At 47.8% G+C, this 22,027-nt stretch overlaps 1 protein-coding gene and 1 pseudogene across 1 annotated transcript in view; one reads left to right on the forward strand and one right to left on the reverse strand.

Moving 5' to 3' along the window:
* Positions 1-2,131: 2,131 nt before the first annotated feature.
* Positions 2,132-6,334, forward strand: LOC111823664 (annotated as a pseudogene).
* Positions 6,335-8,592: 2,258 nt separating this feature from the next.
* ALPK3 (alpha kinase 3) overlaps positions 8,593-22,027 on the reverse strand; it is a 61,260-nt gene continuing 47,825 nt past the window's right edge. The window contains exons 10-14 of the mRNA XM_023745889.1: positions 18,332-18,612; positions 17,781-17,869; positions 16,832-17,052; positions 14,998-15,046; positions 8,593-14,395 (exon numbers count right to left, since the gene is read on the reverse strand). Coding sequence (XP_023601657.1) covers positions 14,050-14,395; positions 14,998-15,046; positions 16,832-17,052; positions 17,781-17,869; positions 18,332-18,612 — 986 coding nt within the window. The 3' untranslated portion in view covers positions 8,593-14,049. The remainder of the gene's footprint in view (positions 14,396-14,997; positions 15,047-16,831; positions 17,053-17,780; positions 17,870-18,331; positions 18,613-22,027) is intronic.

The raw sequence follows: 22,027 nt of genomic DNA on the forward strand, positions 1-22,027 counted from the left end.
AGACAAGGAATAAATATACATATATATTTCCTTTCCAACCAAAACAAAACAGTGCTTGGATTTATAATGAAGAGGCTGCTCCACCTCGCCCATGCTTGTCCCACCCTTTAGAGGCAACCACTTGCCTGTTTCTGGGTTTAGTTCTTTGGGGCCACCTTCTGTTTCTGGGGAATTCTTGGCCAAGACACAGGAAAGAAACCCTTCTCCTTGCCAGGCTTTGATACAATAAAGAGGATATTTTTATAAGTGGTGAGTGAAACATTCAGGGCTGTAAGAGGCAACCATCATCGGGAAAGAGTGTTCAACAATCTATTTTCTTCTCACAATCTTGCCCACACTCATGTCGTGGCTCTTCACAGGTGAGGTCTCTTTCATTGTATTGATTCATGTGTCCAAGCACTGAACAAAAAGTTGCAGGAGTATGACCTTGTCATTCTCTCCAATACCTAAAAGGTCAAACACCCCTGCAATGGCCACTTGGCATGACTATCCAAGTGTCCCGATATAGTCCACCCCTTGACTCTGTTCACAGAGAACAGATGGGCACAAAGGGCCATTATCTAATACAAAATGAAAGAATGGGTCTGGGGCTCATCTCGTTCTCAGCCAACAAGAAAGGGCTGGTGCCCAGCCAACCTGGGTCAGTGGTTGAACGTTGACCTATGACCAGGAGGTCATGGTTTGATTCCTGGTCAGGGCATATGCCCAGGTGTGGGCTTAATCCCCAGTGTGGGGCATGCAGGAGGCAGCCAATCAATGAGTCTCTCTTATCATTGATGTTTCTATCTCTCTCTCCCTCTGGGAAGGGAAGGAAGAAAGAAAAGGAAGGAAGGAAGGAAGGAAGGAAGGAAGGAAGGAAGGAAGGAAGGAAGGAAGGAAGAAAGGAAGGAAGGAAGGAAGGAAGGAAGGAAGGAAGGAAGGAAGAAAGGGCTGGTGACAAAAGGACATAAGGACACCTGGTCCCACATCCAAGAGGGCCCAAGGCCACCAGGCAGAGGGATTTTCCCCAAGCAGGTAGGAGATCACTGTTTCCAAATATTTAACTGGTTACTATTTTGTGAAGAATATTCCCTTTGTTATTTCACTTTCTATCCTTCTTTCTTCTCCATTTCATTAGCTTTTTATATCATAAGAGATTGAGATGTTTTGTTTTCAGTTGGATCCAGGTTAGGATGTTCTACAAACCAAAGTAGTTCTTAATGCACATCATCCCTTTAGGTTCAAATATATCATTTATGGCTTTTAGGCCACATCCTCTATCTGAGGTGCACCATTTTCCTCCAGCCTCTGGGAAGGGCTGTAGGGCTATTAATTTGGATTTCCATTGCCTTGTTGGCTCAGAATTTGACATTGAGTCCAGCTGATAAGCTGGTTATTTATACAGGCAAAAATAATTCCTTGATTGCTCCGTCTTCTCTCCCTGTCAGAGAAGTGGTCTGGTGGGGCACCCACTGAGCCTTACAGCAAAGCCAGAAATTTTTTACAAGAGTTTGCATGAAGAGGACTTCAGGCCTCCCTGGGAGGAGCTGGCAAAATAAATTTACCACAGACCGGAAGTGTCCATAGGGAAGGGCTGACAAGGGAGGCATCACAAAGTAAACAAAATTGTTAGGAAAAACGAAACTTTCCAGGCATATCTTGGCTCCTTCCAAGCAGGGGGAATTCCACTGGTAACACTGTGCCAAAGACGAAAGGCTTGGCCTCATCTCTGCCTGTCCTCAGACTAGGGCCAAGTGTTCCTCCTGTGTGGAACACTTGGTGTATGACAATCATACACCATGGCTCATTCTGAACCACTCCTTTCCATTGAACCACTCCTTTCCATTTCGCCATGCCTGTAGAATCAAGTGTCACTATTCCAAAGGTTGTATCCAATTCCCTTCAGCTCCATGACAGTGGCGGTTTGTGGAGAACATGACCCAACACGGGAGCTAAACAGTGGCCAGCTTGTGGGTCAGGAGGCAGTGCTATTTCCCAGAGGATGAGACCACTTCCAGGGATGGAGTAGAGATGCTGGTTAGCCACCTCATCTGAGCGAAAGGACAAGCCCCGGGGTCTCCTGGCCCGGAGAAGAGCAGTGTGCGAGTGGGCCCTCAGATGGAGCCTGTGGTTCCAGGAGACGGTAACAACCATGGCACCAGCTGACAGCTTCACGCCGGAGAGCTTGGTATGTGCCAGGCTGTGCTAAGAACTTTCCCTGCAGTATCTCAATTAACCCTTCTAATAATCAGTGAGATAGGTACTGGTCACCATGTCCCCCACCTGCCCTCCATGGAGGTGTGTAATGGGGAAGCCAGCATCATAGATGGAGCAACTATTGAGAAGATGAACAGGCTGAGGTAGACTGTAGGCGACTGTCACTTGAGGTGTCCACCCCATGTTTCCACTTCACCTGCTGCTTGGCAGGCAGGATGGATTCTGAGCCCACCCTTAGAGCCGGTGGCTATGAATTGTGTTCTCGGGTCAGACTCCATGACATCGTGGATACGACCTCCTAAGACCCAGCACAAATTCTGCAGGGGCTGATTTACTGGGCAACCAGCCACATAACCTGAATACTAAGTCCGACTCCAACTTGTCCGAGAACATCCATTTTGCCCTGATAAAAGAGGAGACCCAGTGAAATTTCTGCCCAGTGACAGTCTACACAGCAGGGTGCCTGATTCATCTTATGCAGATTCCTTAGCAGAGATGAGGATTTTTGTCCAAGTGATTTACTTGAGAACCCGTCGGACACTGACCTGTGACCCCAGAACTGACGTGGCTCAGAGATGGCTCTTTCCTATTATTTCCGAAGGGCAGCGAGGGGAGGAAGGGAAGCAGCATAGGGTGGGGGTAAGAAGTGAGAGCATCGTCTTAGGAAGAGCTTAGCTTCAGTCTGGAACCCAAACGCTACACAAACTCTTCAACAGGTTAGTCCCTCCCCGAGGCCAGGCCAGGCCAGTCTGTTGTGAGCCAAGGACTAGGGAAGGGGTTGGGAGGGGGCGTTGCCTCCCAGGTAAAGTGGCTTCCATTCAACTCAGGACAATTCTTCAGACAAGGTGCAGTGATGCCCTAACTAACATAGCACCTGGGAGATGGAATAGCACCATAGGCGCCCGTGGTACAGGGAATCTGCAGGGCGCCAGCAGCTTCCGCTACAGGTGAAAACTGATTCATTCTGTTGGCACCCCTCACTCCCAGGCTGCTGGGGGTTACCCCAGACAGGGGCCAGGCCAAAGCAGTCTCCTTCCCATACTCTGCCTCTCTCAGGGGAGTCTGAGAGAGAACCCTGCATTTGTCCATGGCCTTGTTACCATGAGAATTCTCATGGAGGTTTAACTAAAGAGGCTTAATGTGAAATCGGGTGTACAATTTGATCAGAAAGGTCAGTCGGGAATGCAGAGGTGGCTGGGGTACTAGGGCCTTTCGTTTGGGGCAACTGCGGGGGTGAAGGGCCCCCCTACTGGGCCAGGTGTGAAGGCCAGCAGCCTTCCCCAGCTTGGGTTGGCCCTGGCTCCCACTTTGGGGGTTGTAGGGCCACCCCCTGGGCCAGCCTCACCTCAGGCACCACTGCCCCACCCTAGGCCCACCCTCCTCCTCTTCAAAGGGCCCAGCTACCCCTGGAGTACCACCACCCTCTGTGCACTCGATCCCAGGCTGCCCTTGCCCCTCAGGCCTTGCCATGACGATCAAAGATGCCACAAACAAAAATAAAAAACCCTTTCCCATGGTTTTGCACGGACACTGGGGGAACTCTAGTAAAGCTCTCATATTTTGAACCTATAGATATCACAGTAGAGGAAGAACAAGAAGTTGTGAGCTTGGAAAGTGTCCTGAAACACTGGACTTCTAATGTAGCACGTGGATCCACTGGTATTCGGGATGTACACCTGGAACTGAAGGATTTAACACTTTTTGCCCAGAAGGGAGCCTGCACTTGATTGATTTCCAAACCAAAACCTGTCTACTTTTTTTAAAAATATATTTTATTGATTTTTTACAGAGAGGAAGGGAGAGGGATAGAGAGTTAGAAACATCGATGGGAGAGAAACATCGATCAGCTGCCTCCTCCACACTCTCCACTGGGGATGTGCCCACAACCAAGGTACATGCCCTTAACCGGAATCGAACCTGGGACCTTTCAGTCTGCAGGCCGACGCTCTATCCACTGAGCCAAACCAGTTAGGGCAGGACCTGTCTACTTTTATCCAAATGGGAGGGGGAAACTTCTCAACATTACACCTGGTGCAATGTGCTACAGGAGGTGGTGCTCACGCCTGCACAGACTGGATGAACTTGACCGTCTTGCAAAGGGCCTGCTGTGTAAAGATTCTGCCAGAAGTGCTATACACATAATATAGCAGGCACTGTACAGATAGCAGCAGAGTGCTCTTACTGTGCTAGTGCCTCAGAACCTGAGCGATGCCAAAAGATGCCTTCGTGGACACTGGCTCGGACCCAGTGTTTTAGCAGTCCTTTCCGAAGACAACTATAAACGAGGCACTGGGACAAGCCTTGGAGGGGGTACCTTTCTGGGCTTATGCGGTTTATTGGCTGGCTGTGAACATTTTAAAGAGGCTCGTGAAATAGCATCCAAAGGTGACAGCACCCATTCTGCAGAGTGCTCTTACTGTGCTAGTACCTCAGAACCTGAGCGATGCCAAAAGATGCCTTCGTGGACACTGGCTCGGACCCAGTGTTTTAGCAGTCCTTTCCGAAGACAACTATAAACGAGGCACTGGGACAAGCCTTGGAGGGGGTACCTTTCTGGGCTTATGCGGTTTATTGGCTGGCTGTGAACATTTTAAAGAGGCTCGTGAAATAGCATCCAAAGGTGACAGCACCCATTCTGACAGCTGACAAGCTGAGATATGCAGGAGACTGTGGGAGATTTGGCCTGCTGGGCTGGGCTGTAGCATCTGGTTTTGGCAATATGATTGGCAATATGATTTATAAGGGGAAGCAAGGATCTGTTAGTAAAGAAGATCTAGCAAGAGCTACTTTCGTTACTATCACCAGTAACATTTGTTGTGTGGCCGGAACGTGTGCTGTTCATTGGGCAAATAAACAGAGCTGTCACTGTGGGAAACTTTTTATGAGCCAATACTCTCTCAATGAAACTTTTGGCATATCCACTGGATTACTGGTCAGAAGGTCAACTGAAAGCATTGTTCCTAGCGCATGGGGTGCTTTGGAGCAGTTGGTGTACTTCTTGGGCTGCCAAATTTCAGCTAAAGCATCAGGTTTCTCTCTGCTAATAAATGTCATTCAAGAGGAACTGAAAACCACAGGCTTTATCACTGCATTATTTGTCACTGGGAACTAAAGGATAAAAGAGTAGGATTATGCCTGCTGATTTTTAAATGTCAAAATAGTAAGATGCTAAATGTTGCCATATTAACAGCGAGAACTTGGTAACAGGTGAAATATTTCTAACTGAAATGCTGTCCCTTCTGTATATAGCCAGTGTTAAATCCTTAAATGCAATCGCTTCTCGGCCTTTTGGCTAAGATCAAGTGTAAATCCTTAAATGCAAAACAGCCTCTAATTGTTGAGCTTTCTCACACATACAAAGAGGGGGAAAAAAGAAATGTCAGTTTTAATCCACAGGGACATGTCCCATATTGGGCCTGGATGTGCTACTCAAATAATCAAAAACCAGTGGCCAGCCCTAACTGTTTTGGCTCAGTGGATAGAGCATTGGTCTGTGGACTGAAGGGTCCCAGGTTCAATTCTGGTCAAGGGCACATGCTTGGGGTTGTGGCTCAATCCCCAGTAGGGGGCATACAGGAGGCAGCTGATCCATGATTCTCTCTCATTATTGATGTTTCTCTCTCTCTCCCTTTCCCTTCCTCTCTGAAATCAATTTTTTAAAAAAGTGGCCAAAGGAGTTGACTAGACCATTACCTCAGCCCAGGAATCCATATAATCATGTCCTGTTATAACTCTACCATCCCGGTATGTGCTGCAAGTGCCAGGGTCATCCTCGTGTGTGGTGTGTCCCCTGAGGCTGAGTGTCTGGTAGCTGCTCCTTGAAGCCCTTTGGAAATAACAGGAAAGAGCCACCTCTGAACCACATCAGTTCTGAAGACAGAGGACGGTGCCTCCTGGGTTCCAGGACCTTTGGGTGCCCCCAACCTAGGCAAGCTCCATTCATATAACCACCACCTCCTGATGACAGACACTCCTGTCTAGCTGAGTTCCATCAATCTTGTATTTGCCTTTGCAACTTAACAATGAAGCTCAAATTTGCCAGTTGAATAGGATACAATCCAATCTCTGGTAGGAGTTTCTGAAGCCGAAGGAGGTGGTCTTTCTGGAGGCCTTTCTGTTTCAAGTAAAATCCAAATGAGTGACCGGCAATGGAAGCTCACCACTGGGCAGTCTCAGGAGGACCAGAGCTGAGAAAGCCAGAGACCAGTCCCATCTCCCCAACCCTCACCCCAGACAACTACGAACAAGCTGTTCTTGTTTTTCACTTCTGGTAGTAACCTCTTTAAATAAATAGATGAAAGATAGATAGACAGACAGATAGATAGACAGACAGACAGATAATAGATATAGATAGATAGATAGATAGATAGATGATAGATAGATAGATAGATAGATAGATAGATAGATAGATAGATAGATGAATAGATGATAGGGTATATGGAAGGATGGACAAATAGACAACTGATACATAAATATAGATACCATTTTTTATTTTTCTATAGACATTATCTGTTGACTCTATACAAACGAAAATTTAGTTGTCTGATGTTTGACAACTGTATCATTATTTTAGTTCTACTCAAGATGTTGTACTTGGGATCAATCATTTCTCTTGCTTGAGTTGACGGGAGAGAGCAGAGAGGAGCCTTGGTTCCAATGACATTCTACAACTGCCATGCCCACTTTAGATGGATCACGTCCAGTTCTCCTGCTGCCTACAGAATTCTTTCTACAGAAAAAACAACTTTCTCTTGCTTAAGACTACTGTCACTTGAGGGCTTCTCTATTATTTCCACTTGTAGCTGATCCTAACTGATAGATCCCTGCTCTTAGGGCTCAATGCAAATTGAGCCTGGCCCCGCCCCTCTCTGACTGAACCTCCCACTGCAATACCACAGTCCTCTTGTTTACCACACTATCCACCCAAGCTTCCATTCTGTCCTGTACTATTGCACAGATGGTTTCCTCTATCCTCTGATCAACATCCTTCAGATCTCAGGTCAAGTATCACACCCTTAGACTAGCTTCTAAGAGCCCCAGTCTAATGTAGGTCCAATCCCCTGCTGGTATTCCCTCCCATTTTCCCTCTTTGTAGCACTTAATACTATATTTGCCATTTTACAAGTATTGGTGTGTTTGTTTCACCTAGACTGTAAGCTCCATGAAGGAGGAGTATATGTCTGTTTTGTTCACTATTATGTACCCAGGACATATACTAATCACATATAATAGATCTGTATTAGTGAAAAGATATTTTTTAAATGAGGGCCTGGCTCAGAGGTTGAGCATCGACCCATGATCCAGGAGGTCATGGTTCGATTCCTTGTCAGGGCACGCCTGGATTGTGAACTTGATGCCCAGTAGCGGACATGCAGGAGGCAGTCAATCAATGATTCTCTCTCATCATTGATGTTTCTATCTCCCCCTCTCCCTTCTTCTCTCCGAAATCAATTTTTAAAATATATGTTTTTTTAAAAGAGGCATCTCCATGGCCCATGGCCACAAACAATGGGGCGGTGAAGGCCTGGGGTGGTGGGTGGGAAGGGCTGGAGGGGGACAGTGGGGGGAAAAGGGGGACATACTTAATATTTTCAATAAAGAATTATTTTAAAAAATAAATAAAATATAAAAGAGGCATTCTCAGTTCAGAGAGGTTAAGCAACAAGTTTAAGTTCACATGGCTAGTAAAGCTGGATTTGAACTGAGGTTTGTCTGATTTGTTCTATGCTCATCAAACAACTTTCTCATAATGCGGCTTCCCTTAAACTTTCCCTCTCAGAAGAAAAAGGGAAGAATGTACTTGTCAGGTAAACACTAGTGTCAGCTTCCTGGATGGTTAAAATTTCTCATTAAAAATTAGCAAGGTGGTGGGGTTTGGGTGTACAATTTCCATTTTCTTGTAAGTTAGTCATCAATGAGACAGCCTCTCTGAATTTGATCAGCTCAGGGGTACCTACAGCATGAGTTGCAAAATGGAGAACTCGACCCTGCCCCATGCTACACTGTTGATCTGCTAGTAATCAGAATCCATACTCAACATAGCCCAGGGAATGTGAGGCAGAATAAGAGCAGGAAAAGAAGAGTTATACCCAGAAGAAACTGTATGAACTAGATACATTGTCAGAAAATAAAGGAAAACTTTATGGGAACTCCTTTAAGGCTATTTGACCAAGGTAGCAGAACATAATTTTGGTGCAGGTTATATTTTATATTTGTTTATATGTTCACTCACCAGAGATTCTGCATTCAAAGTAGAAGCTCAGTCAGTCAGGTACACTGCTTACCAGGTTTTTTGGGGTGGTGGGGGTTGTTGAATAATACAAATCTAAACCAAATGTTGACTATGCAAAATTAAATGAAAAGACCAAAAATCCAAAAAAGGCAGGAACTCACAGATTTCAGGAGACAAGAATGCTTTATTGGGTCCTTGGCATGCATCCAGTCCATCCACCCTCTCACTATCCTCTGGCAGGACCCGCGGGTCTCGCTCCTTGCCACGAGAAATTAACTGGCGAGGCTCTGCTGGCTTTCTTCTCCAGGCCTGGGAGCTGCTGTGAAAATGAGCTCCTGGTCTCAGCAGCAGAGACAGGGGGAAGGAACAAAGTAGGGAGTCATCGTAAGGCACACAGGCATGAAAACCAGACCTCTAGCTGTGGCTAATCAATCACTAGGTCCCGGGAATGAAAAAGACCAGGCATCCCCTAAGATAGTCCCTAGTTACTGCTATGACTGAAGACTTCTGGGTGGGAAAACAGGTCTTTCTCAAGATGCCAAGGTAGAGTCAAAATCTCTTAATTTCCAGACCTTCAATGGAGAGGAAGTCAATTATCTTTGAAGAGAAACCTTACTTTAGCACTTAGGAAATACTGTAACCCTTCCTTGCAGACTTCCCAGAGGGATCTGTTTGGGCCTTTGTCTGGGGACTATAGAAGGAGAGGGTAAACACCCAAACCTGGGAAGAGGACACTGTAGGACACTGGCTCCAAGCTTTCCCATTGTTTCTGGGAACAATGGAAAAGCATGCGGTCTGCCAATCAATGAGGGTCATTTACAGATCAAATTTTATGCTATAGTGAAATCCCAAAGCCAACCAGGGGTTGAGTGTATAGTTGAAATGGACATATTATAGGTATAAACCTCACAATGGCTCTCTGGTTTGTGGGGTAGGAGTGACTGTAGTAGGACAAGTGCAAGCCATTAGAATTTGCCCTCTCTAGCAAAATGGTAAATCAAAAGTAATACCATATTCCTGGGGCAACTGTAAACAGTAGTGTTACTACCGAAGTCTTGAGAGTGAAGTCACAGTGATTCCTACCACAGTTCAGCTTGGCCAGTGCAAGACACCAGGAGGTCTTTGTCTGCTGTAAACGTCCCAAAGTGATGACTCCAATTGCAGGTGCTGCTTCAGAGTGGTCTTCTTGCTAAAGCAAATTCATCCAGCTCCTGGCATTCGGTACAAATCCTCTGATCTAGTAAACTCATTTTTCCCCTCTATTTTGATGAACAGAGAACATCAGAAGCATGCCATCTTCATCTGGCAGGGCAGCAGTACTCTGTTGCTGTCCTGGCTTCCACATATAGAATGTCTTATCTGTCTAGCACTGTGCCACCACCAGGCTCAAGGGACCTTGACCTCATCACCACTAAGTTCCATCACACTGACACAGCATCTCCAGTTTCCCTAGAAGCCTTGGTAAGGCATTTGTGAGTCAGAGGTGGGAGATAAACCAGATTAAAATGCAAAGGCCTAACACCCTGATAAGTTCCTGGGGGCCAAGAGGTTGAGATCAGAATATTCTTCCATAATGTGGAACAAATTATTGTACTTTGAATACCTTACCACTAAGACCCAATTCTAGTAAAAAAAAAAAAAAAAAAAAAAGCCACTCTGGGGCATCTTGCTCCAATCTGCTTACTAATTGACCTAGAAAGGCTACCAGCTTTGAGTTGGGCCTAGAGCAAATGAAGGCTCTCCGGCTGGGAAAGCCTTTAGTAGAAAGGGTTCTGCCACCAGTGGCAGATTCCATGATGTATGAGGTGCCTGTCTGTCTGAAGCATGCTGGGGAGCCATTGACAGCCTGAGACGGAGCAGAATGCTATATGAAGCTTGTGGCAAGTACTGACTAGAAAAATACAGCAGGGCAACCCAGGGTTTGGAAAAAAGTGATGCGCTGGACAAAAATGATCACCTTTCTGAGACATGGCCCTCCGGCTTGCCTCTGAGAGAGCCTAAATGCTTGGCTATAGCATCCAGGTGGCTAGGCTACCCCTGTGCACTGGGGTCATTTGATCCACCCAGCCAGAGTGAGGAATGGCCAGCAGCACCCCATCATAGGGTGGGCACTCCAGAATAGGTCTCTGAAGGCACTGGACAGCCGTGTATGTGGATTGCTCACTCCATCTCCCACAATGCCTCCTCCTGCCCCACTGCTGAGCTCCCCTCAGTCTACACCCATGGCTTTAAGAGGACAGGAATTTGTTTTGCCTGTTATGGACCCTCCTGGGTTTAGATTTGTTTTCCTTACCCATCACCTCCTCTACCACCAATATCCAGGGAATTATGAAATGCTGTAAACATCACCAGAGAATGCACTTTGCAACACAACTAAAGTAATGGGTTGATCCCCATAGTCCAGAAGCAGTTGGCTTGACAGCATAATGAAATGGTTTATTGAAAACTCAGCTATAGCTCCAGCTGAGAAACAATACCTTGAAAGATTGGGTCAGGCCTGCAGCTTATAGCATAAGCTCTGAACTGACAGCCAATTCATGATGCTATTTCTCCTACAGGCTAGGAAGCTGAGAGGAGAGGGTCTGTTATCACTAATCTCAATACTTTTTTCAGATGTGAGGTTTGGGACCAGGCTGGTGTAGAGGTTTTAGTCCCCAAGGAAATACCTCCTCAAAAAGTCATAGTAAGGATTCTATCTGGCCACTTCAGACTCCTATACCTCTGAGCAGCACACAAAAGGTTGTGGGAGTAGCTAGTATGATTAACTCTATTAAGGAAAAGTATGCTTGCTGCTACGGGAAAGGGGCACAGATGGACATGGGGATTCCTAGAGCGTTCCTAGTACTTCCCTATCCAGTGGTTAATGCCTGCGACCCGGCAGGACCACTAAGGAGCTGGATTTCAGAACTGAAGACCTAGGTCACTACGACAGGCAAAAATCCCGTCACAAACACTAGTTCCCATGACCTGGTAGAGAAATGGATGGTAGCCTTTACCCATACTTACTTTCTTGCTAGGTTATATTATTTTGGTTGAAGATGGTTAATTTTACCAGTTAATTCACAGGTTGCAAGATTTCAAAATGGGATTGTGATAAAAGAGGGTGGAGTATTACTAGTGACACTGGACTTTGGAGAATGGTACCTTAGTCATTGCCCGTGGATTCAGTCATTGGATGTGACCCTGAATGGTCTCCCTAAGCAGGGAGAAATTTGCGTTTGGTTGTATGTGGAAGAGTCGTAATACATCAGATGGGAAGAACAGTGTGTGTGTGTGTTGGGGTATCATTTGTCGTCGCCCACCAAGCCTTTTCTACCCTCCCACGCTCCACCATTCTTCTGGTGAGAATCCCCATCCTCTGGAAACTGCCCTCCTCCCATTCCATGAGCCCCGTGCCAGGAATGTGAACGTTGGAGGGAGACCCACTGGGACCAATGGCTGGATGGTGTCCACCTGACAACAGCAGTAGCTCCTGGGAGGCAAGCTCTGGAGCTACCTGGCTCCCTGCTTCTCAAGGCTAACTGTCCAGCTATTCCTCTGTGAGCTACCCCAACACTCTTCTCGTGAACCTTTTTTTCTTTAAGTTGATCCAAGTCCATTTCTGTTGCTCAAAAATCCAAGAAACCTAATGGAAAGGGTCTCTTCTGAGACTACATCGTGCGTCTTTGATCCCCAACAACTGTCAGTTCAGAGTCTGGCATAAAGTAGGGAGGTGCTCACTATATGTCTGCTGAATGAATGGATAAGTAAATGAATAGAAAATATTCCAGCTCTAGTTCACCAGGCCAACGGGGATAGGCAGGTGGGAGAGTTGGGGCACAATGGGGCAAGAGGGAAAAGTGGGGAAAGTCATAGGAGGAGATAGAGAAGTCAGAAATGTCAGCACGGAGAGGGCAAACATCAGGCAAGGAAAATCCCCAACCACAGAGGGAAGAGAATGGGTTGGGGATGGGCTGGGAATGAGAAGCCTTCTGCTGCTTGGGAGGCAGGAAGTGGTCAGAGTGGCTGGGAGGCAGACGCTGGCTGGCGCCGGAGCTGGTTTGGCTGCAGTGGAAGAAGCCAGAAACAGTGGCGTTTCCCGAGTCCCCAGCTCTGCTTTACCCTCTCGGGTTCCTTCTTCGTGTTCCTCTCCCAAATGAAGGAGCAATTCCAATCTGCCCTCAAGTTCATAGACACCCTGCTAAGGAGCACGAGCCATCAGCCCACTTGTATAAGCAGCATGGACTGTCTAGCTGTGGCCACAGAAGGCTGAGACTAAATGTCAATCCAAGAGCCAAAACATGGATCCATTTTTCCAGTCGGCCCAGGGAGAACCTGCCTGGGGAGAGGGGACCCTGAGTCCATATACCTACAACCACACGAGATGAGGGAGAGCAGGAAACACAGTTGCTGCCTTTATTGCATTCCAAGGGGAGCAGGCTAGCTCCAGACCCACCCCATCGGGGGCTTCCAGGTTGGGCTCTCAGGAAGGACACGGGGTGCTGGGCTGAGCACAGCAATTCCTTGGGAGCCCATATATGAGGTCCCGGAGCTGGAGCTTCAGCATCAAGAGCTAATGGTTGGGGGTGGGGGTCCTAAGTCCCAGGCACAGAGGCAGTCCTCACAGCAGGTAGATGGTTTATATCCTTCCTAAAACCCCCATGCCATTTCCCCGTGGAGAAGAGTCCCAGCTCTCCATCCCCAGCCAGGAGGGGAGGTGAAATTCACCTTCATCTCCTTCAATAGGGAGCACAAGGCCCACAAAGTCCACACTTTCCCTCTGGCCACAGCTGCTGACACAGCCCCTGTACCAGTTCTCACCTCACAGGCAGAGGGCCTGGGAAAAGTAGGGGAGGAGTGGATGGGGTAGACCAGAGGCCAGAGGGTCTGCTCATTACCAGGGTCCTGGTGGGTAGGGGGTAGGTCAGGCTAGAAAAGCCATCAGGCAAGGGGACAAGCAGAGTCAGTGCAGGGCGGGCAGCAGGCTGCAACTGCGCTCAAAGCCAGGGATGGTGGATGGGGTGCAAGAAAGCACGGGAAACAGGCAAGTGAGTGCCTGAGTGAAGGGGGAAGAAAGCAAGAACACGTGCCACCAAAGACCACCGCATAGGACTGAAGAGGCCCAATGGGCACAGGGACAGGTTAGTTGCAGGGTAAGCTGGGATGAATGAGGCAAAGTAGTCTGAAAGAGAAGACACCCTGAGAGTCACACGGCAGAGGAAGCCTAGAGCCCTGAGGTCAGGGAGAGATCAGGGTCGAGCAAAGGGCGGAGGGGAAGTGCTGGCCTGCATGGCAGGGTCTGGCTGGGGCAAGGGGTCAGGGTGCAGAACTCATGCAGAGGACTCAGGGAGCCTCCAGCAGTGGCCAGTGTAAACTTCAAGGAGGGCCTCAGCCCTTGGGAAACTTGGAGGTGAGGCCTGGGAGCCCTGGTGACATGGCACCAGGAGAGGCCACTGGGCTGTGTGCCGTGCACCAAAGCCGTCTGATGCGGAGCTGACTGAGGAGAGGCTGCGCAGAGGCCCCACGTGGTGCCTGCTCGGTGCACCTTCTCCGGTTTGTCTGTATCGGGAACGTCTCCATCGGTTCAAGCTGCTTCCTTGTTGGTCTGCTGCTGGGTGGAGGCCCCCAGCCTCCTGTAGGGGCTACCGCGTGCCCTGGGCCTTGGAGCCCCCCTCTTGGCTGGGAGGCTGTCCCAATAACTGAGTGGCGACTGCTCCTGAGGCCTGAGGAGTGGCTTTGGAGCTTGGGGTGCTCTTCCGGGAGCCCTGGGGACTGGGGAGGCCTTTCTTCTGGGGCTGAGGACTCAGTTGGGGGCCCTTCCTGCCGGCAGATGGACTCTTGGAGCCTTTGGCCTTGACTTGGGAGTGGGCAGCCTCAGGGCCTTTGAGAGGTTTCAGCCCCAGCATCTCACAGAAGGTGTTGCACTTGTGGGAGGAAGCAAACTGGTCCAGCAGGGCAGGGAAACAGCTCTCCTTGAGGCCTTGGTATCTGAAGCCAAACAGTAAGAGCTGAGTGGGAGACCCACCCAGACTGAGGGTCCTTGAGGGGCTGGCTTTGGGATGGCCATGGCCAGGGTGTTGTGGCCAAGGTACATATACCCTACTGGTCAGTACTGGGGAGTCTACCTGGTACTACCTCAGGTGGCAGATCTAAAACCTCAATTCTAAACTGAGGTCTCATTATGCCCTGGCACATGGAATTCATCATGTGGGACACTAACTGTTGTGAAGACGATCTGCCTTTTTAATATAAATTAGAGCAGTCTCTAGGGCATCACTCTGCTCACGGGCCCTTGCTCATCTGTGTCATGATGAGCTTTCTCGAGTGAGAAGGAAGAGGAGCAGGTACAGTCAGAGCCCAGAATTGCAGGTGGCCCTGTGTGTGGGCGTCAGGAGCTGCTGGTCCCAGTCTGGGGCAGGGGCACAGCATGTGGGGATTGGCAACCCCTGGGGTGTTACTACATGGCCAGGGGTGCAACTAGGACCATGTGACCATAGGCCTAGCACCTCAGGGATGAGGAACCAGGAGAACTTTGACATGTTAGACCCTAAGAAGACTCTCAGAGGCTTCTGTCCTTGAGAAGTACTCACCCTCGCAGCTTGGTGGCAATCTGCACATCAGTCATCTTCCAGTCAACCCCTGGAAAGAAAGTTGGAAGCTGAGTTCTGGCAGCGAGGGCTGGTTCTAGGCCCTCGTGTCTCCAAGATGGAAACTTGCCAGGTTTCAGGGCACATCTTAAGGCATCCTGTCAGTGGGTCATCACCACAGGCCTATCTCACAGGCAGCGTGGTGTATTTCTGTATTAGTAGTAGTAATAACATTCCCGTTTTTACAGGTGAGGAGCTAGGCTCAGAGTTAAGTGACTCAAGCAAAGTCTCATTCATTCATTCATTCATTCATTCCGTAACTGAGCATTTTCAAACAGTCTGATAGTATTCTTGAAACCTGCCTCTCGCTAAGGCTGAGTACCATAGGCAGCATAAATGTGGGCTTGAGAGTCAAGACGGACCTGGATTTACATTTCAGCTCTGTCACTTGAGCTGTTTGAACTTGGCAAGTCACTCACTATCTCCATGTAGATGAGGTATTGAGGAAATCAGAACATATAGGACTCCAATTTAGTGTCTGAAACACAGTAGTTATGCAATAAATATTAATTCTGTGATGTCTCAGCATTTACCACATTCCATTTTGTATTATAATAATGATGCTCCCTTACACCTGCACAGAATTTTAGTTTGCAGAAGGCTTTCACAAAGATGGTCTCAGTTAATTGTAACAAATTAACAGGGACAATATTATTATTCCGAGAGAGAGAAAGGAAACTGCAGCTCAGAGAGATTAAATGACGAAACTTGTCTGAGCTTCAGTTTTCTTCTCTGTAGAACATAGACCCAGCTAGAAAACAATGAGGTCTAGACTTAAATCTAATTTCTTTAACTCTCAAGTCTTTCTACTACATGATGTTACTCATTATAGAAATTGTATACTGATCACAGCTTCTTAAGGACAATGACCATTCCTAATTCACCTTTTACCTTTCCAACACTTGGTAAAGTTAAATGGATGGATGGATGGAAGGAAGGATCAATTCAGAGTTTACAAATACAGTGAATGACAATGGCTAAATGTGCTACTAGCCTCCCCACCCCTAAATATATGGAGTTATAAAAACGGTATTTATTATACAGTTTAACCTCACTGAAAGGCACATTTGAGCCCGTTTTCTCTCTGGCCTTTGGTTTCCTCACTTATTTACACCAGGGGCTATATGTAACAATGTGTGATATTCCCAGCATTCCTCTCTAACCACTGTAGAGAGAGTTTTATCTTTTCCTCTTTCCTGCCCAGTTGTGTAAAGAGAGTAGGCCTGGAGAGGATGGTCAGAGAAGGAGGGAGGATTCATGCTTGCTGGCCTTCCTTTGCTGGGGAAGAATCTGAGTAATGGGAGAAACAGGAAGAAGCCAGAGAGATTATGTTGGTTACATTAAAAGAAAGCTAAAGAGGATGGGGGAGGAGGAAAGGGAGGCAGGGGACAGTAAAGCTCCGCTGCTGGGGTGGAAGCGAGTTTGGGTAGTACGGAGAGTGAAAGTCCAGAGCAAAGCTGCAGGGAAGGGAGGAAGGGAGATTTTGAAAAGATGGTTGTGGGTTTTGAATTAGAGCCCATGTAACTTTTTTTAAACAAATTCTTTTAAAATTTTAAGTGGAGCCTGGAGTGCATGCCTTTAAATACAACCGTGATTACAGACGGGGCTACAGGAGGCCCTGGTATGTATTAAGCTTGCCTGTCTGATTTACTTCACCAGGTTATTGCCAACAGCAAAGGAAAGTGAGAAAGTGGGCTGTAGACTAGTACACAAGCCCCCTCCTCTGACCCTGGGCCTGCTCTCACACACGTGCCCATGTACCTTCACACCCTCATACCTGCCAGATCTGTGACCAGGAAGCTGCCATTCGTCCACAGATAGAGCCAGTGCTGGAAGGCCTGGCATTTCTGCACGGCCTCCGAGCTGCCTGATGCTGGTGCAGCAGCACAGCCCCATTCCCGGGAACAGTAAGGCTCCAGGGGCTTGCCCAAATCTTCCTCCAGCGTAGCATATGGGATATTGTTTGCAGGCCGGTAGATCAGATACAGTGGAATGATCCTAAACACAGTTTCACCTGCAGTGAGCAGGAAGTAGGGTGGCAGAAAGCTCCCACCTCCATCTCAACTGGATCTAAAAGGAAGACCCTTCCAAGAAAGAAGTCCCAGCTCTGAGCCTGGGGGGCAACAAGGGAGGGGAGCTCTGCCCTGAGTTCAGGAAAGGAAATGGAGGCATTGACTTCTGGGTCCTCTCTATTCTCTGAGGTCAGAGGGAGTAGAACTGAACCACGCTATGGACACAGGAGGACTCTGTGCTTAAGGGAGGAACTGAGACCAGCATGTGTCAGAAAGGAACCCCTCCTGAGAAGATTCAACCAGACTGTGGCTCAATGTCAGCTAGACCCCAATATTCAAGAGTAGGCGAGTGAAAATAATTACCTTTTAGAGCTGACTCCTACAAACCCACACGACTCTGCCGGCTACCACAGAAGAATCCTGACCAGTATGCCTACCACCTTCAGAGAGGCCCAGAACCTGCTATGTTCAAATTTTGCAATTAGCAGAAACTGGACAACGGGATAGGGAACTGGGGTGGCTAAGAGGAGACTGAAGACAAGAGCAGAGGCTTTCCTAAAGCAGGCAGTGAATCCTGGGGTCTCTATTTATAGATTTTGTAGGACCATCAAGCTGAGCACAGGGTTGGTTGTGGGCCCATCTGAACGTGGCCATAACTCAGGATGCCCCTGAGAAGCTGTGAAATCACTACACACCCCCTCCTTGTGCACTTACTCAGGCACCTCCCCAAAGCCAGGTGCAGCCCGGGCTTCAGCTGCAAAGATTTTGCAGTACTCCCGACTCATGTTCTGAATCTTGCACCCCTGTGGATTACAGAGAACACATCCTGATCAGCAAGGAAGCTCCCTGTCCTCTCATGCCCAGCTCCATGTGGGAAGGCCATCTGCTAGAGGATGCCAGGGGGCCATGGTGATAAGTGCCAGTGCCCCAGGGCCACGCTGTGGACAGCAAGGAGGCCGCTGAATGGGCACAACACAGACCACCCACCCAGTCACTCCCTTCTTATCTCTCATATAAGGCTTCTGTGTAAGGTGTATCTGGTGGCAGTGGGAAAGGATTCTGCTGCAAAAATCTAGTTTGAAAACTAAGGCCCCAAAGATGTAACTTCAGGCTACACCTCAGGCTCTCAAAGGTCATCCCAGGACCCTCACAGGTTGCGGCTGAGATGGCTTCTGCCTCTGTACTGGGCTTTCCAACAGGACCGGGGCTGGGAAAAGGGAGGAGGGGAGAGAATGCAGGACGGCCGTGGGAATGGGACACAGTACCTGAATGGTGACATCGTAGTTTCTGCCCAGGAGAGAAGTCTCACTGCTGGGCCCAAACACCAGCGGGCTGGACACCTTGATGACACACGTGCGGCCCGACTCAAAGATAGGCTCCAGCCCGTAGATGACCTTGGCCTGGGAGGCCTTCCGAAGGCTGTACCTATGTCCACCCCCTCGTAGATCCTCGCTCACCAGGCGCCCAAAGAGCTTGTCCCCCCAGCAGCCGGAGTCAGCCAGACCCTTAGCAAACACCATGGGAGTCATTTCAATCTCTTCTCCAACTGAAGGGAAACAGGAAAAACGTGGAAACTACAAGCTCCTGCCTCATAGATGTGGGGTCTATAGGGCAGGAAAAGGCTGGAACGGTCTCCCACCCGCCACCCGGTGTGCTCACTCTCTGTCCATTATTGCTCTTTGGTGTACACTGTGGGTCCCCTACCAGACTGTGAGCTCCTGAGGGCAGAAACTGTATCTGATACATGCCTGTCGTGTAAGTGCTCAAGAGTGCCCATCACATAGTAAGAACATGGTTAGTGGTGTGGAAGGCAGGGGTTTTCTGTGGAAGTGGCAATCTATAATAAAAGCGTGATATGCTAATTAGACCAGATGTCCTTCCGGACATCCTTCTGGACAACCCTCTGGACGAAGCCAGGGAAGCCCGGTCCTGGGTGCCTGCCAGCGGTTGGAGGGAAGCCCAGGTTCCAGGTGCCAGAGGGAAGCCAGTGCTAGCAGCCAGCGGAAGAAAGGCCTACTCTTGCATGAATTTCGTGCATCAGGCCTCTAGTCAATACAAAAAACCAGAATTACTTTGTTTTAGAATTAGGTGTTTTGATCAAATGAATAATTGATTCCATCTCAAGCAACATCTTCGACTCTAACAAAAAGTTTTCAGGACCAATCCAGTAGCAGGATACCCCCCTCATGCTCAGATTGTAACCACTAAATACCATTTCCCACTAAAAGGAACCAGAGCTCCCTGAAGAAATGGTTGATTCCAGGCCTAGGGCAGAACATCTACTGGATGGACCTGAATCATCTTGTCAGACCAGAAAAGAAAGAAGCTATTGAAAATGACTGGAGCCTGGCCAGCATGGCTCAGTGGTTGAGCATCGACCTATGAACCAGGAGGTCATGGTTCGATTCCGGTCAGGGCACATGCCCACGTTGTGGGCTCAATCTCCAGTAGGGGGCGTGCAGGAGACAGCCAATCAATGATTCTCTCTCATCATTGATGTTTCTATCACTCTCTCCCTCTCCCTTCCTCTCTGAAATCAATAAAAATATATTTTTAAAAAAGGAAAAGATCACCCTTAACATACATATATATATATACTAGAGGCCTGGTGCACAAATATTTGTGCACTCGGGGGGCGGGGGGGGGGGCGGGCTTCCCTCAGCCCGGCCTGTGCCCTCTCACAGTCTGGGACCCCTTGGGGGATGACCACCTGCTGGCTTAGGCCCATTCCCCAGGGGATCGGGCCTAAGCTGGCAATCAGACATCCCTCTGGCAGCCCAGGAGCCCTCGGGAGATGTCCACTTGCCAGCGGGGAGCAGGCCTAAGCTGCAGTCTGATATCCTTAGTGCTGCTGAGGAGGCGGGAGAGGCTCCCACCACTGCCGCTGTACTAGCAGCCGTCAGCCTTGCTGGTGGCTGAGCAGAGCTCCCCCTGTTGGAGTGCACTGACCACCAGGGGGCATTTCCTGCATTGAATGTCTGCCCTCTGGTGGTCAGTGTGTGTCATAGCGACCAGTCATTCCCAGTCATTCTGCTGTTAGAGTCAGTTTGCATATTACCCTTTTATTATATAGGATATATATGTGTGTGTGTGTGTGTGTGTGTGTGTATTTTTTTTTTAAATAAAACAACTGGAGGTCTGTCAAAAGGACGGAGGAACCAACCTTCTGAAGGGGCTTCCACTCGCCAAAATTAGACAATCTTACCAACAAAAATGAATAATTTCTGCAATGTATTAAACATATCAAATATATCAAAAATCCCTATGTTCACAATTACAACTGAACCCTCTCCCCCTGCACCAAACAAACACAAAACAAGTCTTTTTGGTGACCTTTGGAGGATGCCAGGGCACCAACTCAGGGTAACCAAATAACCATTTCTCCTTTACAGAAGTAAAATAATTAATGAATGAAAAGGAAATGATAGAATTAAAACACTCCATGTTGCAAACTCTAATGAAGTAAAGAATTTAGACAATAATCAGTGACTATTAAAACCCCTAGATAACAACATGGGTGTATCAGATACAGTTTTTTAACTTTTAAAGGGGATGGATCACGCAGAAAACACCTGAATGGACCCAGTAATCAATCTTAACGTTACTAAAAGTAAAACAATCAGTTGTTATGTGAGTCCAGATAAAATGCAAAAGAAAACACACTGCACACGTGTGAAGTGGCCTTGCCAAAACAATTATACGTGACTCTGACCAAGCCTCTCGATCTTTTAGAGAAGCACATGGATGGAGCAACATGTTCAATGATTTTATAACCAACAAAATCTAGAGTGTAAGAATTCTACACAGCACATGGCTTCAACAAATAAATAACAAAGAGGGCCCGGCTGGTGTGGTTGAGCTTCAACCTATGAACCAGGGGGTCACAGTTTGATTCCTGGTCAGGGCATATCACCTGAGTTGCAAGCTCAATCTCCAGTGAGGGGAGTGCAGGAGGCAGCCAATCAATGATTCTCTCTCACCATTGCTATATCTCTCTCTCCCTTCCTCTCTGGAATCAATAAAAATATTTAAACAAATAAATAAATAGTAAGGAGAGAAAAAAATTGAGGGTGAAAGAACTTACATATCTGACAGACTTATGAGATATGTCAGCTCAACACAATGAGTGGTTTCTAATTCAAATAAACCAAAACTTGTGAGACAACCAGGAAAATAGGATTGGATATTTGATGATATTAAAGAATTACTACAGGCATACCTCAGAGATACTGCACATTTGACTCTAGACCACTGCGATAAAGCAAGTATTGCAATAAAGGGAATATAATATTTTTGCTGGTAGAGGGTCTTGCCTTCAATTTGTAAAAAATGCAACATCTTTGGAGCACAATAAAGGAAGGTATGCCTGTACTGAGTTTTTAGGTATGAGGTTAGATTTGATATTATTTTTGATTTTATAACTGAACAGAAGCCACTGGTTGAATCAATGAGTGATTAAATGAGTGGATGAATGAAGGAATTAATGTTTTAATTGGCCAATGAAGCTCTAGGAATCTTTCCATCACCAGCAACCTTCACAGTCTAATCCTTAGTATGTCTCTTGCAGGAGCAACACAGACTCTTCCTCTCATGTTTGGACCTTTAGAATGCTTATCAAATGTTGGGGTACATCACAGTCACCAGGGCGCCTACTAGAAATGCAATTTTCCTAGGTCCTTCCCCAGAAACAGTGATTAAGGAGATCTGCAGTGGGACCTAAGAAAGTGCATTTTCACCAGGCTCCCGTGTGAATCTAATGAACAGACCACAGTGAGAAATCCTGGGAAGGGTGCTGGGCAGGGTAAGATGTGCCCTGGAGGCCTGTCCTGCCCTTCGTCAAGCACTCTGACAAAGGCAAAGGGCACAAAGCTGAATTAACTCCTTGTGGAATGGGCCCCCTTAGCCACCTCTGCCTCCATCTTCTGAAATAGCCGTCCTCCTCTCTCCTCCTCCTCCTCAAG

Source organism: Myotis lucifugus, unplaced genomic scaffold, assembly GCF_000147115.1.
Source record: "Myotis lucifugus unplaced genomic scaffold, Myoluc2.0 scaffold_600, whole genome shotgun sequence".
NCBI classification, from domain to species: domain Eukaryota; kingdom Metazoa; phylum Chordata; class Mammalia; order Chiroptera; family Vespertilionidae; genus Myotis; species Myotis lucifugus.